General features: G+C 35.7%; 1 protein-coding gene across 2 annotated transcripts in view; it reads right to left on the minus strand.

Moving 5' to 3' along the window:
- The window catches only part of LOC108903802 (serine-rich adhesin for platelets), a 64,984-nt gene that overhangs the window by 11,412 nt on the left and 33,294 nt on the right, over window positions 1–20,278 (minus strand). For both annotated transcript variants that reach the window (XM_018706098.2, XM_018706099.2), the window contains exons 2-4: window positions 2,146–2,420; window positions 608–822; window positions 112–333 (exon numbers count right to left, since the gene is read on the minus strand). In XM_018706098.2, the coding sequence (XP_018561614.2) occupies window positions 112–333; window positions 608–822; window positions 2,146–2,420 (712 nt within the window). The remainder of the gene's footprint in view (window positions 1–111; window positions 334–607; window positions 823–2,145; window positions 2,421–20,278) is intronic.

Consider the following 20,278-nt stretch of genomic DNA (forward strand, 5'->3'; position numbering starts at 1 on the left):
TTTTGTACAGGTATTTCAAATCGCGGTTATGATTAAGAAATATTTCCATAGCCAACACTCATCAAACTCGATTAGTACGATTAGTTAAATTTAATTCAAAGAAACACTCACCCTGCCGTAAGAGCGTCGTGAATCTCCTTCTGATCGGTCCCGGCCAGGGTATTTCTTCTCCTGCTGCGCGGCCTGCGGTTCCTCGTCTTCGAGCGCTTCATGCTGGCGACGCCATCTACCGTTTTGTCGCCTGGATCGACATGCATCAGAGATCGCCTCTGGATAGACATCCGGTCGAAGCTCCTCCCCGACACGTCCACCGCCACAATTTCAGCAGGGAACCTGTAAGAGTTTTCCAAATTTCAGGTGGCAAATATAATAATTAAATAAAGTCTTGTGCTTAGATAGTAATAGAGTTAGTGGTCTTAACTCCAGTAGGTACTAATCAAAAGGTCGCCTTTTTTTTATTAAGGTCACTATTTTTTTCCATCGCACAGTATAATATAACGAAATAGATAAAACATAATTCCCTAAGAAATTTGTTATAAGGGTTTTATTGAAAGGGTAGGAAACATTCAAGTATCATTTTCCGTTGTTCCGTGAAGAGTTCGTTTACCGGAGAGCGACGACTTGCAGTTGTTCCTCAGGGGACGGTAGCTTGTGGTCGATGCCTTCGTCGTCGGATACGATAGTCCCGTCGGTAGTGTCTCCATCCGTGACGGCTGCGATGGCCATGGTCGGCGCGATGCGGCTTGCGCAATCCGGAGTTACGGTGACGTCGCCCAAAGCCTCGTCCGATGTCCACCTCCTTAACTCCTCTACGGCGGCAGGCTGTAAAGAAAATAAGAAATCAAATGTGTAATTATATGTTGATGTATTCCTTTGGGGCTAATTGTTGCGACTAAAAGGAACATGGACGTGTTCAATAAAAAATACCGTAAAAAATACTCTAATGAAAGTGTATTATGCACTTTACTTTTTGTTTGTCAGACATTTAATTTATTGCCATAGATTGTCTATGTGATGTACTGATTACCGTTACGCCTAATCCGAATTTGCATAAATATAGACGCACTTTAAAAGAATAAGGTGTAATAAACTACGAAAAACGGCGACGAAGATCGGGGCTTCCTCTTGTGGTAAGCGCGATCTTACTTTAGAGCAATCCGCGTTGTTGTCTAGGAAAGCACACATCACTAAAATTAGGTGTGCAACCAGAACTGAAATAAACGCTTCCGAAGGACATTGACATCGATTCCGGGTCGAAAACATGCCTACAATTATAGTGAGTTTTTTAACGTCCTTAAAAATTTCTCAGCACCAGTTCAGCATTCCGTTACAATTTACACATTTACCTATTTCAGTCGATTTACAGTTTACATATTCTTTGTCCTGGTAAATAGCTATCGGCTTTTAGTCTTTTTTTTTTTGTAGTTTTATGTCAAGTTCATTGGCTATTATATTCATATTTTAAACAATGCCCACGAAGACAAAAAGTGTTTGGGAGTTAATCTAGACTGCAAATTTTCTAAATTAAAAGGTAATTTAAATTTAAATCACGTAGGTAGTAGCTAGTTTTTATTCGGCGCCTAAACAAAGAAACACAGTAACGCTGTGTAAATTAAAAGCGAAGACCGTTTCACGTGAAAATAAATGTCACAAGCAAATTGTTTCACTTAGTTCCATAGCGGATACTAAAGTAATAGTCCGGTCCTAAATTGCCCTTTTCAATGAGGATGGTAGACATATTATTGGGATATCATAAAAGTCTTTCGATATATCTTATTTATAGCATAAATCGGGACCAATGTAAATTAATATTTACGCAATAGTATTTAAATCCTACCACTGTTTCGCTCTTTTCATCCAACTTTTTTTTAATAAAAAAAAATATATCGATTGATTTTATAGAATAAGTATTTTGCTTGAATAAATTAAACATTCGGTTCCTATCTTGCTTAACCCAACATATGTGGTTATCCATTTTCAGAATTATGACAAAATACGTTTAGAACTGGCTGGTTGTGTACTAAAAGCACATATCTAACCTAAAAGTATGATTGATTGATGAGGCTTTCTCTATAATTTATTTATTCGATGGTGGGTGTATCCAAAACGGTCTACAGTAGGTATATCAGAAAGAGTTTCACTCACCATCCTGGTTTCAATGTCGATATCCACGTTGCTGCGGATCTTCCTTCTCTTGGCACCCAGTACGGGCGTGCAGAGGAAGAACCGCGAGGTGCGGTGGCCATCGCGACGCCAGCGGTCCAGCTGGCGCATGAGGTGCACCGGCGTCTTGGTGGCGGCGTTGTAGAGTGCCTCGAGGGCGGCGGGTCGAGTTTCGGGCCTAAACAGGCCGACGTCGGGCTGTTGCTTCGCCGCATAATGGTTCTTCAGCAGGGCGAACGAACAGATATCGCTCTCAGCTGAAAGGACGAAAATAAATTGATACTGATAAAAATTTTATGTAAAATTACACACTGGATCATTGATTATTTTGACGCCACAATATGTAATGTAAAATTACATTATCCATATAAGCATGAAAGTACATAGTATTTTTAAAAAGATATGATATAATATAAGGAATCTAGTTATTATTATTTTGTAATATTTTTAGAAAGAATATATTTTCTAACACAGATTTATTAATGCAGTACACGACGTAAGTTCTCTATAGAGTAAAATATAAATTTCTAAAAAGATAAATAACAGAGAATATTATTAAAACCAATTAATTAAACAGCTTTCTTAAAATAAGTACAATGAAAAACTTGGCATAGTAGGGTTATATTAACGAAGTCAGTAAAAATTAAGAAAATATGTACTTATATAAGACAATCTCTGTAAAAAAACATCTCTACTTATTTAATTTTACACACCTTTTTTTAGGGACGTCTTTGTGTTTCAATGTATAAATTTAAAAATGAACTACATAACAGGTCCGTTCTAAAAGGAAAGATGGAATATTAAACATCCAGGATCCGTATTACATATTTCTGGGATAGTACATATGTATTTCACTCATATTTTTTCAATCACCTACGTAAATTACATATTTTCAGAGTTTCCATCCTAATTGCGATTTCGCGGAATTCGTTCGCCGACCGTTGCTTATTCATTAAATAAATTCAGACATCCCGATCGTCTTTTACTTTCGTCTAACATGCAGTCCTAACGCGACCAAGTTTATTATCATATGCTTTTAAAAAATAAATTTTATAATTACGTATATGGATGGCTAAGTTTTTAAAAGTACAGGTCCCGAGAATGAAAATTTCAAGTATCTGTATCATTATCAATTCGAAGGTTTATTAACGTTTGACCTACCTTCTACAACCAACACAGCTTGGCTTCAAGGTAACAAATTGTAGTAAGTACATATAACGTTTCAACAAGGCAAGTATGGAAATACATAATTATTATAATATTATAAAGAGTATAGTAGAGCCCAGACAGTGTTTACACGTAGGTATGTAGGTATTTTCAACGTGTCTCTTGTGTAGATATTGCTTAAATCTGTTGCACAGCACAGCCATAAGATTTTTAAATGAACACAAAACCTGCGCACGTCAAGCACATTTCCATATTGTATCGGGACGGGGGACCGGTGGGAACGCATGACGAGTAATAAATAATAAATCAACCAATCTTGATCGCCGCCGCAGTGCCGTATCACAATCAGCATCAACAGCTTCTACCGAAGCAGCAGCGGTGTAGCTGAAAATTTCACTGAAGCCTTCTCTGGGGGCCGCCACGTTATACGGTAATTATAGTGTAACATTTGTTGTCCCTCAGGGCACCGCAACCGAGCCGCGCCGACTTCCCGATTAATTTGCGTTCCGTTCGAACCCCATGGCTTCCTCTGTTGGTTAGCAGTTTAAGTAGCGGCGAGGATGTGAAAATACCCAGTAGACGAGCTCGCCGCCTCGGAAGATTACGCGTATGCATACTACGGAAATGGGTTTTGCCCCGCCACCGCCGGGATAATATTCTTTTTTTCTTGTCATAAAATGCGACACTGGTGGCATACAAAAATTGTAATCGATGAGTAAAAAATTGCCGTAATTCTATGTCACTCATTTGTATTCTGAACGGACGACCAAATGACTATACTGTTCGATTGTTTCGCATTTTATTACACGATGGAACACCTTAATGTACGCCCATGTCCTGTGTCTGTTAATTTTTGGATAATTTAAAAACGTTACATTCTAATTAATAGAAACCAAAAAAAAAATACGGTAAAAGGTCGGCAACTTTGAAAAAGGTTGCCAGACACAAGGGTAGAAAACGGTCACCCCGTAGATACATGTACATAGGTATATACGAATATCGTTTGGGGTTCAACAGATGCTACACTTGACGGAAAATACACACACTACCTTCGTACTCACGAGTTCTACCCGTCCAATATATCATCTCTTTTCCGCTCCCCATATCTTACAGTTTATCTTAAGCCCGTACTTGACATACTTTCCTTTAAATATTTACATCTCAATTTTCGACTTTCCAACTAGAAGGCAACGCAAATATGTATACGGATCTATAATTCACTGGAAATAAATGTGCCGAAACTAGTAAACTACACCATGGCGTCAATAAAAGACCTGACCAAAGTTGAAAAAAAGTTGCTTTAAACGTACGTCCAGAGTAAAAATGCGGAGTACCTATAAGTACGAATAACCAAAAATTACAAATAATGACATGCCACGAAAACACGAAAATTTGCTCAATCTAAAATTTTTGTTTCATTTCCCAAACCCCCATTTCACTCAACACATTTATTGCATCACTTTTGAATATTTTTTATAACACTTTTAACCTTTGAGGTATTTTGTATTCTAAGCTTTTAACTAATTGGTGTGTAAGTCTGCAAGCTTCCGTTATTCTCTCTCTTAGTTCTTCTTCTTTGGTTATACGTTCTTCGTATATTTTTTATTTAAGTATACTATACCTCATCTCACAGATAGGGTTGCCATATCTCCGGGTTGTCATGGTACATCTTCGGGCTCCGGGTTAACATGTCATTTCTCCGGGTCTCCCGATTCCGTCGTTTTTTTTTTAGACATCAATTATTATCTGTTCCAGGTGTGTCACGAAGGAGAGAAGTAGATATTTCCCGAGTGCGTCCTTTTTTTTTAGAGATCGATTTATTCGAAAAAAATTTAATGTATTTATGATTCCATAGACTGTTTACCCGTTTAGAATGAACAGAAACAATAACATAATATTAATTTAATTTTATAATTAACAATGAGCATAAAATTGGAGCGGGCGTAGAATCTAGCGAGACTTCTGTATTTAACACTTACTTTAAAACGGTATGAAAATCTGATGGATACGTTTTTAAATTTGCTTTAAAAACTCGTCGGAAATGAACGGCTGTTGTTCTCTTAGGGACGGCCTGCCAGAGCCTCAAGAAGACAAACCGGCTCCAAAGAAAACTTCCTTTTCCGGATCGAATCGCTCTCTCAAAAAACTAATCCATAACTGCTCTCTCGCTTAGCGGCAAGTCATCGATCTCGTCCGAACGTTATGTGTTCAACAACCCCTGCGTCTTACACTCGTAATGTCCTTCGAGGCTCCACGCAACTATTTTAGTATCCACCGGTGGAATGACAGAGGAGGAAAAGATAGAAAAGGCCTTATTTCTGCTGATGTATCGCAAAGTTGTACGGGATGTGGTACAGAGCCTTCATAAATAATTACGAGACTAGCCAACTAAAAATCCCTAAATCTTAGCGTCACCAATATTAATAATTTGTTACAGTGAACAATGACAAACGTTCGAGATAATGCCATCGCTGATTGATTAAATTGAAGTCTCCGGTGAAACAGAAACTTGTGTTTTAATTTAATATTCGTCCTATTCTTCGAATAACTGTTAATTTTACCGAGTTATACAGGGTGTTTCATAATATATGCGCAGGACTTCAGGATGTGATAGCTCGTCCAAAAATTTGAAAAAAAGTTTGTATTAACTTACCCTCTAAAATGCACAATTTTCGAGATACAGGATGTTGAAATTGTAAAAAAAAATTCGTTTTTTGCGAATATCTCCGGAACCGTTTATCGTACAGAAAACAGCTTTTGTAAGCATTTACTACTCATAATAAGCTATGTTCTGTGCGAGAAAAAATTTTTTTCAAAGTCATAATTGGTGAAGATTTTGAAGGGGAAGTGGGTGTTTTTCTCCCCAACTTCTACGCCACTGGAAAAAGTACGGTTTTGAGACGCCCATTTGAACCGCCAATGTTTTCTACACAAAAAAAGTACTCTTGGTCATAAGCTCTAAAGTTGACCGTTTTCGAGAAAAATCTACTTTTATGTTGAAAAACATGGTCAATTTTTTGAAATAAAATTTTTTTACTAATTAAACAAAATTTATTTAATCGTTAGAACAAGTAACAAAACCAAACGTTAACTTCATAGTTGCAAAATTTAAAAAAAAAAAAATCGTACACAGTTAAATTAAATGTTGGAAATGTCCTCCGTTAGCTTCAATGCACGCAGCAATTCTTCGACGCATTGACTGTCTAACACGCAAGAAAATTTCCGGAGTGTTCCGAATTATGTCGCAAGATGCAACAATGCGTTCTCTTAATTGATCAACATTTTCAACTGGAGTAGCGTAGACTAGGGTTTTGAGATGGCCCCAAAAGAAAAAATCTAAACAATTAAGTTCGGGAGATCGCGGGGGCCAAGGGTGGGGACCTCCTCGACCGATCCAACGGTCTTGGTATTCGTCGTCCAAGTATTGGCGAGCAACCAAACTAAAGTGGGCCGGAGCTCCATCATGCATAAAGTACATGTTTTGTCTTACTTGAAGCGGTACATCTTCCAGCAGTTCCGGCAGTACTTCTTCTAGAAATTGTCGATAATCTGCACCGTTTAATCTGTTCGGTAAAAAATGTGGGCCTATCAAATGATCACCGACGATGCCAGCCCAAACATTCACGGAAAATTGTTGCTGATGATTGCCTTCTGCAATTTCATGTGGATTTTCTTCAGCCCATATGTGGTTATTGTGAAAATTGAAAATACCATCTCTCGAGAAAGATGCTTCATCGGTAAACATAACTTCGGCTCCAAACTGAGGATTTTGAGCTATTTTGTCTTGCATCCATCTACAAAAAGCCAATCTTGGCGGAAAATCTCTTGGCAATAAGGCTTGTACTCTTTGGATATGGTAGGGATACAAAAGTTGTCTTTTCAAAATTCTCCAAACCGTCGAGTGAGGTATGTTTAAGTTGTGAGCAATTTTTCTGGTACTTGTGATCGGATTTTCTTCAATTTCGTTGAGGACAGCCTCTTCTACTTGGGCATTTGCAGCTTCCATAGGCCGCCCATTATCAGCAGTATTCTTTTTAAAACTTCCATTTTCCCATAGTCGTTGGTGAATGCGTTGAAACAAGTTATGATGTGGTACTTGGCGATCACGATGTCTTTCTTGATACAACCGCCTTGCTTCTGCCGAATTACCGCTCGCCATTCCGTAAAGGTAATGCATTTCGCACATTTCAGCGTTTGTGTAATTCATTTTTACTTTTGTAATACAAATTGACTTTTCGCAGGTACAAACTAATTGTTATTTTGACAGGAGGTAGCTTTTGTTTTAAAATTTAAAGCCTACTTGATAAAAAAAATTATAATACATTTAGTAAAATAAAAATTTTATTTAAAAAAATTGACCATGTTTTTCAACATAAAAGTAGATTTTTCTCGAAAACGGTCAACTTAAGAGCTTATGACCAAGAGTACAGTTTTTGTGTAGAAAACATTGGCGGTTCAAATGGGCGTCTCAAAACCGTACTTTTTCCAGTGGCGTAGAAGTTGGGGAGAAAAACACCCACTTCCCCTTCAAAATCTTCACCAATTATGACTTTGAAAAAATTTTTTTCTCGCACAGAACATAGCTTATTATGAGTAGTAAATGCTTACAAAAGCTGTTTTCTGTACGATAAACGGTTCCGGAGATATTCGCAAAAAACGAAATTTTTTTTACAATTTCAACACCCTGTATCTCGAAAATTGTGCATTTTAGAGGGTAAGTTAATACAAACTTTTTTTCAAATTTTTGGACGAGCTATCACATCCTGAAGTCCTGCACATATATTATGAAACACCCTGTATAATTGCCAACCTGAAGAAAATAAAATTACTGTTGCAAACATTTTTGGTCGCGTATTTATGAAGGTTCTGAATAACCAAAATTCCCCCGAAATCTAAGGAACCATCACCAAAAAGATTTATCTTATGTGTGAATAAGGACGAGGTCAATATACGTGGAACATTGATCATCCCGGCTATTGTTTGGCATCAAAGACCATTTTAATTCGTTCCTCCGGATACGACGCGGCTACAGAGAGGATGGTCGGACCAACGGAGCACTCCTCGCGCCTCGCCTTCTCAGGTTAGCGAGCAACCATATTCGGAATGCTGCGACCCACATAGAATGAAGATGGTGCCGAAACGTTCTTTTTTTTATTCGCACGGTTTACTTCCGTCTCCATCCATACCTATTTTTTCGCCACGATCGATTTAACTTGGAAGACAAAAAAAATCTTTAAATCGCCCCTTTTGCAAACGGGATTTGAAGTTGAGATTAGTGCGGGATAAAAGTGAAAATTGTCTCGATTAAATTACGGTTACCCAGACGTTTGATCGCGCTGTACCTTTGGATGGCAATAAATACTCGGATGCAATTTCGATAAGGCGGTCTCGTGGGTGGGTGACCGTAATGGATTCTCGTGTACAGGCGCACATGTGGACAATTAATTGACACTGTAAAGCGAGGTGATGTATCGTCTGATTCTATCTTTCATAGTTTTTTTTAATGCAAATGCAACAGCAATATTCCCGGATTTATTAATTGGCAAGTGCAATTAGCGCCATCTATTGTATTGTGTAAATACTATAATAATATGTCGAAAATTGATATTTAAATTTAAGTCTGTTTCAGACCTTTATTAGAAAGGACTGACACGTTTTTAAAGGAAATTAGAAATTTACGCAGGGTTATTCAACCTGTGTTCGCTCCTAGCTAGTAGTGGAAAGTAAAATAATAAAGTTGCGTTCTTGGCAATAAAAACCATGGCATCGTCCCTGATCAATAGAAATTTGCGCGGATTTCACTTTCTCTGGACAGAAATAATTCTATCGTAATCTAACGGGGTAACGGGACGATGAATTTTCTGAGAATTTTATCAACCCGACAGAGGCTAAAATATATGGCTTTAAGGAGAGTCACTTCGTTAAAAGGTCCAAGTTGCACTCGAGTTGAATACATTCGTCTCGGCACTTGCGACACCGGTATGTAAATTCGCCTCGTAATAGCCGGCATTAAGTTTGGGTGCGTATTTTTACCGTACGGACGGAGGAACGAGTGGCACACACTCCTACGCTCGGACGACGAGAAAGTGGAGAGAATCCAGCACCGCGGCAGCTGCCAACGGAGGAGAGGCCCACCAAGTTCAATGCACATGGTCGCAAGTTCAAGGCCTGACTGCAGTATATTCTCTTTTGAATCGAAACGAAACGAAAATACACGTTTATTGCGATCGATATCGATAAAGCTCTGATTTTATGAGAGGCCGTTAAAACTGCGGGAATTTATCGTTTGGGAGTGGAGGTTTTTAAGATGGGAATCAATTTGCCCTATACGCTACGCCGAATAGGAATAGGCCAGTTTCACATTAGAACTGGACCTATAAATTCATTAAGAAGAGTAGAATACAAGAAGAAAATACGTTACAGATATTTAGTACCCGCCTAGTAATCTTCTAATTCTAGGTACCTAGGTATTCGATTTATTTTCCCAAACAAAACAATCTTTTACGTCGCAAATTTTCAGATACACATTTTCGTACCCAATTTTTCCGGTCTATTTACTTTAAATCCATCGAAATGTATTTACTTGACTCAAAAAATCCTGGCCGATGCGTTTTATGTAAAGACAAAGAAACCCTGAAGACGATGCCGGTATATCCGTCGCGGGATAATGAGTCTTTCTAATTTTTGGATATAATTAGACTCGCTTTCGCAAAATGACAACCGACATTCCCTCGACCTCGGCCGCCGTCGCTGTTCCCTCCCTTTTCTATAAACGTCTTCATAAATTTAAATCGTCCAGAAATAAATCAGGTCCGACCCGAGAGAGAGAGAGAGAGAAATTAAATGGTGCTTGCGGTGGTTAATTTTACTATCGAACATTAAGGTACAGTTCAAAACTACCAGACCAAATAAAACTTGAGTGCCTCAAAGTATTTACACTAATGGGTGTTCATTAAGTATTGCATTATAATCAAAATATATTTCGCTTCTAAAAGTAAAATAATTTTTGTGTTTAGAATGTTTAAAAATAACGACAGTCGTCAGATAGGGGATACCGACAATCCCTTTGATTGCACAGGCCGACAAAATTAAAAAAAAAAAATTCCAGAGATCAGACACTACGCTTCCGAAGGCATTTGGCGCGCTGAATCCGAATCTGGCCTCAGAATTGATCCATCACCCTAGGTTTCCGAGATATTCTAACCTAAAAGTGCAAAAAACACGTACTTTTGCTATATTCAAGGTTATGTAACTTGGTGAAAAAAAACGACTATCTTTCCCCTTCAAAACGCATTTTTTTATTTGGAAAAAGCTCTATTTTTCGCGGAGATATCGTCAATTTAAGATGACCAGTATGGCTATATTATTACATCATGGCTAACCCCATAACACTGACCGCTGCTAGCCCTAATTGTTAGGAACGTTAACCCCAAGCCCTATAACCCCACAACACTAAGCGGAGCGAGCCCTCATCGTCAGGAAGGTTAACTTCAAGCCCTATAACCCAATAACACTAAGCGCTGCGAGCCCTAATCGTCAGGAAGGTTAACCCCAAACCCTATATGTCTGGAAGGTTAATCCCAAGCCCTATAACCCCACGACACTAAGCGCTGTGAGCCCTAATCGTCAGGAAGATTAACTTCAAGCCCTATTACCCAATAACACTAAGCGCTGCGAGCCCTCTAAGGCTCGTAGCGCTTAGTGATATTATGTTATAGCCATGGTTTAATAAGGAAGCTATACTGATCATCTTTAATCGACGATATCTCCGCGAAAAATAAAGCTTTTTACAAATAAAAAAAATGCGTTTTGAAGGGGAAAGATAGTAGTTTCCAATGATATTTTCAGTTTTGAGAAAAAAAATTTTTTCGCCAAGTTACATAACTGAAAATAGCAAAAATACGTGTTTTTTGCACTTTTAGGTTAGAATATCTCGGAAACCTAGGGTGATGGATCAATTCTGAGGCCAGATTCGGATTCAGCGCGCCAAATGCGTTCGGAAACGTAGTGTCTGATCTCTGGAATTTTTTCCTTGTTGGCCTGTGTTATTTTTTAATTCCGCCTACGCACGCTCCACTGCGACCATTCATATAATATTAATTAGCCCGCCGATTCTAATGTACGTCCGCTTAGTAAAACAAAAGGCCAACACAACTTTCACGATGACGACGACCTTGCCTGTTTGTTCGACGTACTACCGAAGCGAACCGCGCACCTGATGCCGTCCCCACCCGATGGAGCGTCGCGACGATAGGACATTACGCAAACGTTGTCGTTTAAACATTAAACCAATGAATCAGTATTTGTCATTAAAATTTTGTATCTACTCGCCCGATACAAAGCGATCTAGCCTGTACAAACGTTTTTTTATGGAACTCTCTCATCCATAAGAAACTTTCGTGAAGTATTATCACTTTTTTTTAAATATGTGCATATGTACGAGTATGTATTTTAGTATTAACTATTTCGTAGGTATTAAGCTAATTCAAATTATCCTAACGAAGTCAAAGTCAACATTGATGATATTAAAAATCTTAATAGTATGCAAAAAGATATCTATGTGGTTAGGCGTCTTTTGGTATCACAGAACATTGTTTGACTTCATTTGACAGATTATAGAATTTTCTTTTAATTATTTATATCAGCTAAAAGTCTATAAAATAAAATATTATCTCTTAAAAGTTATTTGGCACGACGCGACGCCAAATGCAGACTATTCGTAAACTTTAGTTTAAAATACACCGTTTCGATGCTTCAACTTGAATTCGTCTCAATAGTACTCGCTATAAATGCGATCTTAAAAAGAAGCATTATTCACACGAGTATATTTTTTACTTGTTACTGAGGACCTGGCCTCAGACTCAGATTTAGGGCTCCACGTAGAGAATTCGTAATGTTTTGTTTAAAAAAATCTAACGATTTTAAGTAAATCTTTAACATTCAAACTTCTACTGGCTCGAACAAACTCTTTGCCTAACGGATAATAAGTCCAATTAAATGAGCCTTTAAATCACAATTTGGTCAACTTGCCTGAATTTTTTATATAAGTTAATTTGAGGTATATAATAACAATAAGTGACAGTAATTTTTTTTTCAACCCCCGACTAGGGATGAAAAAAGATAAAATAAAGGGGTTTTTCCAGATAACTCAAAAGAGGTAAGAGCTAGAAATTCTACATAAAAATGATATATGGACTTTTTCTTTTACTATTAAGATTAACAGAGTTAGGGTGGCTAGAAGTTAAGGGATGAATTCAGAAATTAAAAAAATCATAACAAGCAGAAACATGAATTAATTTTATATATATTTTTTTCAATCTACTCTAAAAAATGTAAGATTTCTTTTCAGAAAAATAGATATATTTTTTAATTTTTAATAAAAAAGTTATAACGATTTCAATTTTTTAATCGTTAATTTTTATCATTTAACACTAAAACATTTTTTTTCTATGCCAATCGATTAATTATTTGAAATAATGAAAGGTTGCGTTGGAAATTTTGTTTTACGATAAAAATAAAGATAAAAAAATCACGTTGGTTTTGTGAAATTGTTATCTTTTTTTATTAAAAATTTAAAAATATGTCTATTTCTCTGAAAAGGTGGTTTACATTTCTTAGAGTAGATTAAAAAAAAAATTAAAATTAATTAAATTTTCTGCTTATGATTTTTTAAATTTCTGAAATCATCCCTTAACTTCTAGTCTCCCGAACGCTGTTAATTTTAATAGTACAAGGAAAAGTCAATAGACCATTTTTATGTTTAATTTTTTGCTCTACAATTTTTATAAGAAACTTTTTTTTCTATCTCTTACCCCTTTTTGAGTTATATTAAAAAAGTCCTTTATTGTCTTTTTTCACCGCTGGCCGGGGGTTGAAAAAAAATTACAGTCATCTGTTATTATTATATATCTCAAATTAACTTATATCAAAAGTTCAGGCAAACTATAACGCACAGTTAATAGTCTCTTGCTCACTCCGTCTAAAAGTTAAACTGTCTAGTCTAGGAGACTTCGTTTTCGTGCCATTGTGTTCATTTTAACAAACTAACGACAACAAAATGTTGCGATACGGTAATTGCGGAGGAGGAAGTGATGTAGCACGGTCCGTTTCAGCCAAATGAATATAAATAATGCTATTATTATGTGTAGGTATGCCGTGCATTAAACTGCATGATACGCAGTTCCAGTCGACGCGAGGAGATCGGGATAACAAGATTTTTTTATGGAATTTTTAAGTTCGGCGAATAAAATATCCGCGTATCGGAAACAAATACCGTGCACTTTATTTTTGTTTGACGACCGATCAATGATTCGATGATAATAACACCGATAAGCAAATAAGTTCAAATGTATTTGTTAAGGGAAAAAACCTTCGTATCATCAATTACAAATATATACGATGATGAAATTTTTGTGCACACAATCCTGGCTCATTCTCAAGTTTACGAAACCGCTCAGGTCAAGTTTCCATTTAAGGCTTCCGAGTTTTTATAAAGAATGGAATAAACCAGAACTAGGTATATACAGGGTGGTCCCGAGGTAACGGGCCAAAATTCATGGGTAGATTTCCGAAGCAAAAATATTGCGATTTAGCCGAACTTACCTTAGTCCAAAAGTTGATAGTTAAAGAAATACAGGGTGTTAAATGTAAAATATTATTTTAGTTTATTTCCATTTATTTCTTAATAAATGCAAATATCTACACAAAATTTTGGGGTTTGGGGTTCTTTGGATAGAGGAATTGAAATTTGTTCACATTTTGGTTATAGTTCATAGAGGGCGCCAGCTGCCGTAGATTGAAGGTGTTGGAAACGACATAACTTTTTTGTACTTAGAGGTATCTCATTTTTGGTATCAAATTCTTATTTTCCAACTTTTTTAACACAAAAAAGGTAGACTTTATGAAAGTAGCTGTCTCGCACCGTTTCCGAGATATTTGGCTTTGAAACTTCCACTGCTAATAGTTGAAATAATTAAAATAATTTAGAAATGTCAAAAACAAGGGTTTATTTAGAATTAAAAATTGTAATGCACAGTAAAATAGTAAACATTAGTAAAAAATATGCCTTTTTGACAATAATTGTTCAAAATGTCCACCTCTAACTTCAATACATTTATCAACACCTTTATTAAAAGATTGCCTTATTTTAAAGTATAAATCCTTAATGCGAAATGACTTTGCAGCATTTAAAACCTGCTACTAAAGTTCTTCTCAAGTGTTTGTAGTTTCTTCATAAACAACTAACTGATTTCATGTAACTCCAAAAACGAAAACCTCGGCATTCTGTCTCACATTTATGTATACGAGTATACAATTTAATTTGTATGCTAAGATGTAATTTTAATTAGATACCAATAAACAGCAATAAGACAAGTGGAAGACGTCAATTATCTGATTTTCGGCCAAATCCTACTTAAGAAACTTTATCGCTAAATTAATAATACCTGTGGGCACTTAATTGTAATTTAATGCAACAGCATTGGAAGTTTCAAAGCCATATATCTCGAAAACGGTGCGAGATAGCTACTTTAATAAAGTATACTTTTTTTGTGTAAAAAAAGTTGAAAAATAAGAATTTGTTACCAAAGATGAGATACCTCAAAATACAAAAAAGTTATGTCGTTTTTAACACATTCAATCTACTGCAGCTAGCGCCCTCTATGAATTTTAACAAAATGTGAACAGATTTCAATTCCTCTACTCAAAGAACTCCAATCCCCAAAATTTTGCGAGGATATTTGCATTTGTTAAGGAATAAATTAAAAAAACTGAAATAATATTTTACATTTAACACCCTGTATCTCTTTAACTATCAACTTTTGGAGTAAGGTAAGTTCGGCTAAATCGCAATATTTTTACTTGGGGAACCTACCCATGAATTTTGGGCCATTATCTCGGGACCACCCTGTATATCCATCCGAATTCGGTTGGGTCCCTTTAAAAGAGGAATTCTTTACAGTTACTTATTCGACATAAAAAACCGTCATCCATACATTGGTATAGGCAAGTAGGTATAGTTACGATTTCGGTTCATAAAGTCTTTGTGTTTTACTCGTATATCTAAAGATATAAGTGCACAGATGTTTTTATAGAGTTCCTTTAAAAGACTGTAGCTTCAAGAGGTTTTTATTTTTGTTTAATTTCTTCATCCGTTTTATTTAGTTTATAGGCAGATTTTTTCTTTTGTGCTGCACTGAATTCTTATTATTATTACTGGAACTAGAAACTTGCCGGGTTTCGAGTGTAGGAGAGCCATATAATAATGACACAAGTTAAAAATTTTATAGGATTTAAATAGATAATAAAATTGCTGGGCACGTGGGAATTTTAGTTGACATATCGTTTCACTAGACTTATTTTATGAATGAACTAATATGACCTATTTTGGTATAGATTAGATCCTAACTTTCTATTTATTAGCAAACTATAATAAACCAAATGGAGGTAATTGAGAACTGTTGGAGGTTGGAGGTCTGTAACCCTTCATGTTTAGATGTCAGTCACTATCCTTTATTCATGGCCATCAGCCGGCGAGAGAAAATACTGGATATTGTGCCTAATATGGCCACAGCCACTACGGCACAGCATTCTGCGCTCTTCGGCTCTTCTGTATGGGCAACGCGTGCGTTCCGGGAATTAGCAATACTGCCGCGGTCTTCTCACATTTACTCACAAATCGAGAGAATCAGCTCGAGTCCATTAATGTGCAAACCGTTCGGCTGCTTTTTTCATTTAAGTATAGGCATCTTACATTGAACATAATTATCGCGTTCAATAGCTGTGTGTTATATAGGGTGCGCTAGAAGTATATGGTACATAGAGTAACAGTGGATTCTACACAATAAAATAATACGATTTAACTTTTACCTCAGTCTAAAAGTTCATTATTTCGAAATTACATAGGTACCTATATTGCACAAATGTTGGGATCGGAGGTTTTTTGTTGAGACGATGAATTCAAATCCGATTATAATTTGGCTGCGGTATTTGCATGTCTTTGAAATGTGACAGGTAACGTTTTTGCTTCTCGGTATATCTGCCTCTGATATTTTTTCATTTTCTTATCTTTTTTACCTAAAGGTTATTTATTTTGTGGTATTTTATTCTTTATTGTTTAAAAGTATGATGTCTTTCTTTCATGTCAGCATTTGAATTTAATAATTCAGAAAATATTAGAAAAAAAAAATTAATTTCATAATACTAATTGCTAAGTCTGAAAACGTATGTCTTATTAATTTTGTTTTTTAAAATTACCGTGGAAAAGTTATATTCCTATACCTACCTAATGATTTAAATTCGTTGTTGCATTGGAAACTTTAATGGTGAATATCTCGAAAATGGTTATATTACTCGTAGCAACACTTTGCGAGGTATAGGTACCTTTTTTAGGTAAAAAATATACAGGGTGAGTCAGTTTTTTGTAGACAAACTTTATCAGGAGATAGAATACATGTTTTTAAAAAGAAAAGTTCCTATAAACATATGTCGTAGAAGGCTTCGTTTCCGAGATACAGGGTGTTGAATATATTTTTTTTTTCTCGAATTTTCATTATAATTTATAAACGAATGCTTAGATTTTTTTCATGTTTGGGAGATAATGTCTATTAATTAAGTGGCATAAAACAAGCGATAAGAATGTTCAAAAACTTGCACAGTGGCGGAGTGGAGGGGGTGCTCAACCTCTTTCTTAGACAGAACTTCTACGCCAATGACTATTTTAAAAAAAAACTGTTATTTTCATTATCTACATACAGTTTAACAAAAATAATGTCCCTTCTTCCGTTTCGAAATTCCTGTGCGTTTAAGAGTTATTTTGATTTTTAGAGTTTGATGTGGTACTAAATTAAATAATTTATTTATTATCAATTATCTGTTAAATATTTAATTCTATTAACGAAACCTACCTAAATATGGTTTTTTAAGGATTCTAAAAGCCGAAATCTCATATTCTTTATCTCTTTCCAATGTAGTCAAAATAAATATTTGTTATATCAAGCTATACTCAAATACAAGACTTTTATAAGTTGAAATCTGTTACATTACATACATACAATACATTATTGTGCAGTTGTCAAAAAGTTTTAAGAAGTTGTTACTTAAATATTGTTCTAAATTCAAAAAATTTCTCCATAAACATTAACATCAATTTTTTTTTTTGTAATTTAGTTGCAGTACATTAGTACGCAGCACATAATAAATAAGGATTGTTAAAATTAGTGTACCTACTAAACAGATTTCAATTTATAAAAGTCTTGTATTTGAGTATGGCTTGATATAACAAATATTTATTTTAACTACATTGGAAAGAGATAAAGAATATGAGATTTCGGCTTTTTAGAATCCTTAATAAACCATATTTAGGTAGGTTTCGTTAATACAATTAAATATTTAGCCGATAATTGATAATAAATAAATTAATTTAGTACCACATCAAACACTAAAAATCAAAATAACTCGGAAACGCACAGGAATTTCGAAACAGAAGAAGGGACATTATTTTTGTTAAACTGTATGTAGATAATGAAAATAACAGTTTTTTAAAAGAATATTCATTGGCGTAGATGTTCTGTTTAAGAAAGGGGTTGAGCACCCCCTCCACTCCGCCACTGTGCAAGTTTTTGAACATTCTTACTGCTTGTTTTATGCCCCTTAATCAATAGGCATTATCCTCCAAACATGAAAAAAATCTAAGAATTCATTTATAAGTTATAATGAAAATTCGAGAAAAAAAAATTATATTCAACACCCTGTATCTCAGAAATGAAGCCTTCTACGACATATGTTTATAGGAACTTTTCTTTTTAAAAACATGTGTTCTATCCCCTTTTAAAGTTTGTCTACAAAAAACTGACTCACCCTGTATATGAAAATGAAAAAATATATCAGAGGAGATATGCTAAAAACCAAAGGAGAGCAAAACTACCCAAAATTAGTGCAATACTACCTGTAATTTTGTAAAGCTTATTTAAAAATAATGAAAACACATTTTTCACTTTGACGCCTTGTCTCTCTCTCTCTGTAAGTATTAACTCTCGCTAATGTATGTTTGGTTAAATCCTAATATTCTAGTGTGTAGAATCCGGTGCTGGTCCACGTACCTATTATTACTTATGGCACACCCTGTATAATTTAATTATCGGATTATTTTTAATTTATCTATATTCGTAGTGGAATCGTAAAGCATGTATAAACACCTACAGAATTATTATGAAGGATAAACGTAGGCGTACACTTATACAAAAAGTAAATTAAATTAGATTGCGACATAATATACTTTATCTCAAGTCTAATATCACGATCACGACAAGCAATAAAATACAATCTTCATACTCATCCCAAATCATTCCAATCTTTCAACGTCGTTAAAATTTTATTTGGTCACACCTTTTTCATTTGGTTTAAAGTTGCGTCTATAACATCCTGGAACGGGGTGGTAACTGGTAGTGATACACACGCACTGATGATAACGTTTCGTTTATAGCACGCTTTGTTTGCTTCTCTGGAAGAATTATCGTCCGAGATACACCTAGGCCATTGTAAATCTATTAGAAACCGAGATAATTACCCGCCCAGCCATTCTGCCGCCCGCCCGTGTGATTATTATTTATCGCCTGATGCGCTGGCACTGGAAAATTTGTTCTTAAATTATCAACATTCTTTAAGGCGCCGATTCCAACTTCTAAAGCCGCGAGAACGCCTCAAAGGGCACAGAGGACTTTTAAAAGTTAATGGCCGCCCATTCATCAGCCGTCCAAATGCGTTATAAAAGCCGAGATTTATGTTTGTACAAGTAAAAAGTAAGATATACGAGGTGGAACGTAAAAAATTGATATAATATTTTACGACTACAGTTTAAGATGTAAAAGGAAATCTACTCGTCTCGAAATTTAGAATTTTGTACTCGCATCCTTTATTAACCTCGCCTCACTCCTACTTCAATAAAATCATCTATTCATCATCACATGAACTTCAACTTATGTTGGTGCGGCGAACGTGCGTGCCTCAGGGGAAGATTCCACTTTCGGTTAATGTTCTCACGAAAAATAACCCTACCTACTCGTATATAGGTAGGTAGGTACAAAATACATAATATACACACTACATTATTAGACTATTCGTGGCACGGATTCCCGCATGCGGCGTCCCGTCCCGTTTATTCACTTAAAACTATTTTCACATAACATACCTAATAACGCGGTGTATAAAAAACTCACAATCAGATGAAAGAATTAAGGGTAATCATCTCCAGGGTCGTAAGTTCTGATTAAAACTGTCACCGAATCGTTAACTTAATTAGAACAAATTAGGTACCTACTAATCACCCGGCACTGTTAGAAAAATGTCAGCAGATTGTGAGTGATTTATAAATTCATTTATAGGATTGTAATTATATGGATGACGTTCATACCGTAAAAGGGATAAATTCCATTTCAAATTCTGAATAGTATTAACAATAATTTCTTCAATATTATAATAGAAAGCGATGGGACGGGATTCATACCTGCTTACCTCGGTATAGTCTTTTATTCGCATGTGGTAATTATAATGAATAAACCACAAACTCATAATAATTATAAAGGACTAAAACTCGTCTCGGCGACCTCGTGTGTTTTCCATATTCCCACCTAGTCTGTGACAGCATCTTGGACTTTCAGACATTGTAAACCTCTTTCTCTACCTTCGGAACCGAATAACTTAGATAACGACCGCAAAGGGTTCAACTTTGTATTTGGATATAGACCAAGCAAATTAAATTTTTACTCGAAAAAAGTCCTATCCGCTAGATTATTGTAAAATTGTCTAAAGGAACATAATACAAGACAACTCTCGTCTCGTGAGTCAAAAACTTTTATTAGCTAACTTTTCTATTTAAACAAATAAGTGAGGAAAACAGTTTTTTCACTTTGCAGGGAAAACCATCAATTTTAGCGAATACCTTTTCTTTAAA

This window comes from Anoplophora glabripennis, unplaced genomic scaffold, assembly GCF_000390285.2.
Source record: "Anoplophora glabripennis isolate ALB-LARVAE unplaced genomic scaffold, Agla_2.0 scaffold134, whole genome shotgun sequence".
Lineage (NCBI taxonomy): Eukaryota > Metazoa > Arthropoda > Insecta > Coleoptera > Cerambycidae > Anoplophora > Anoplophora glabripennis.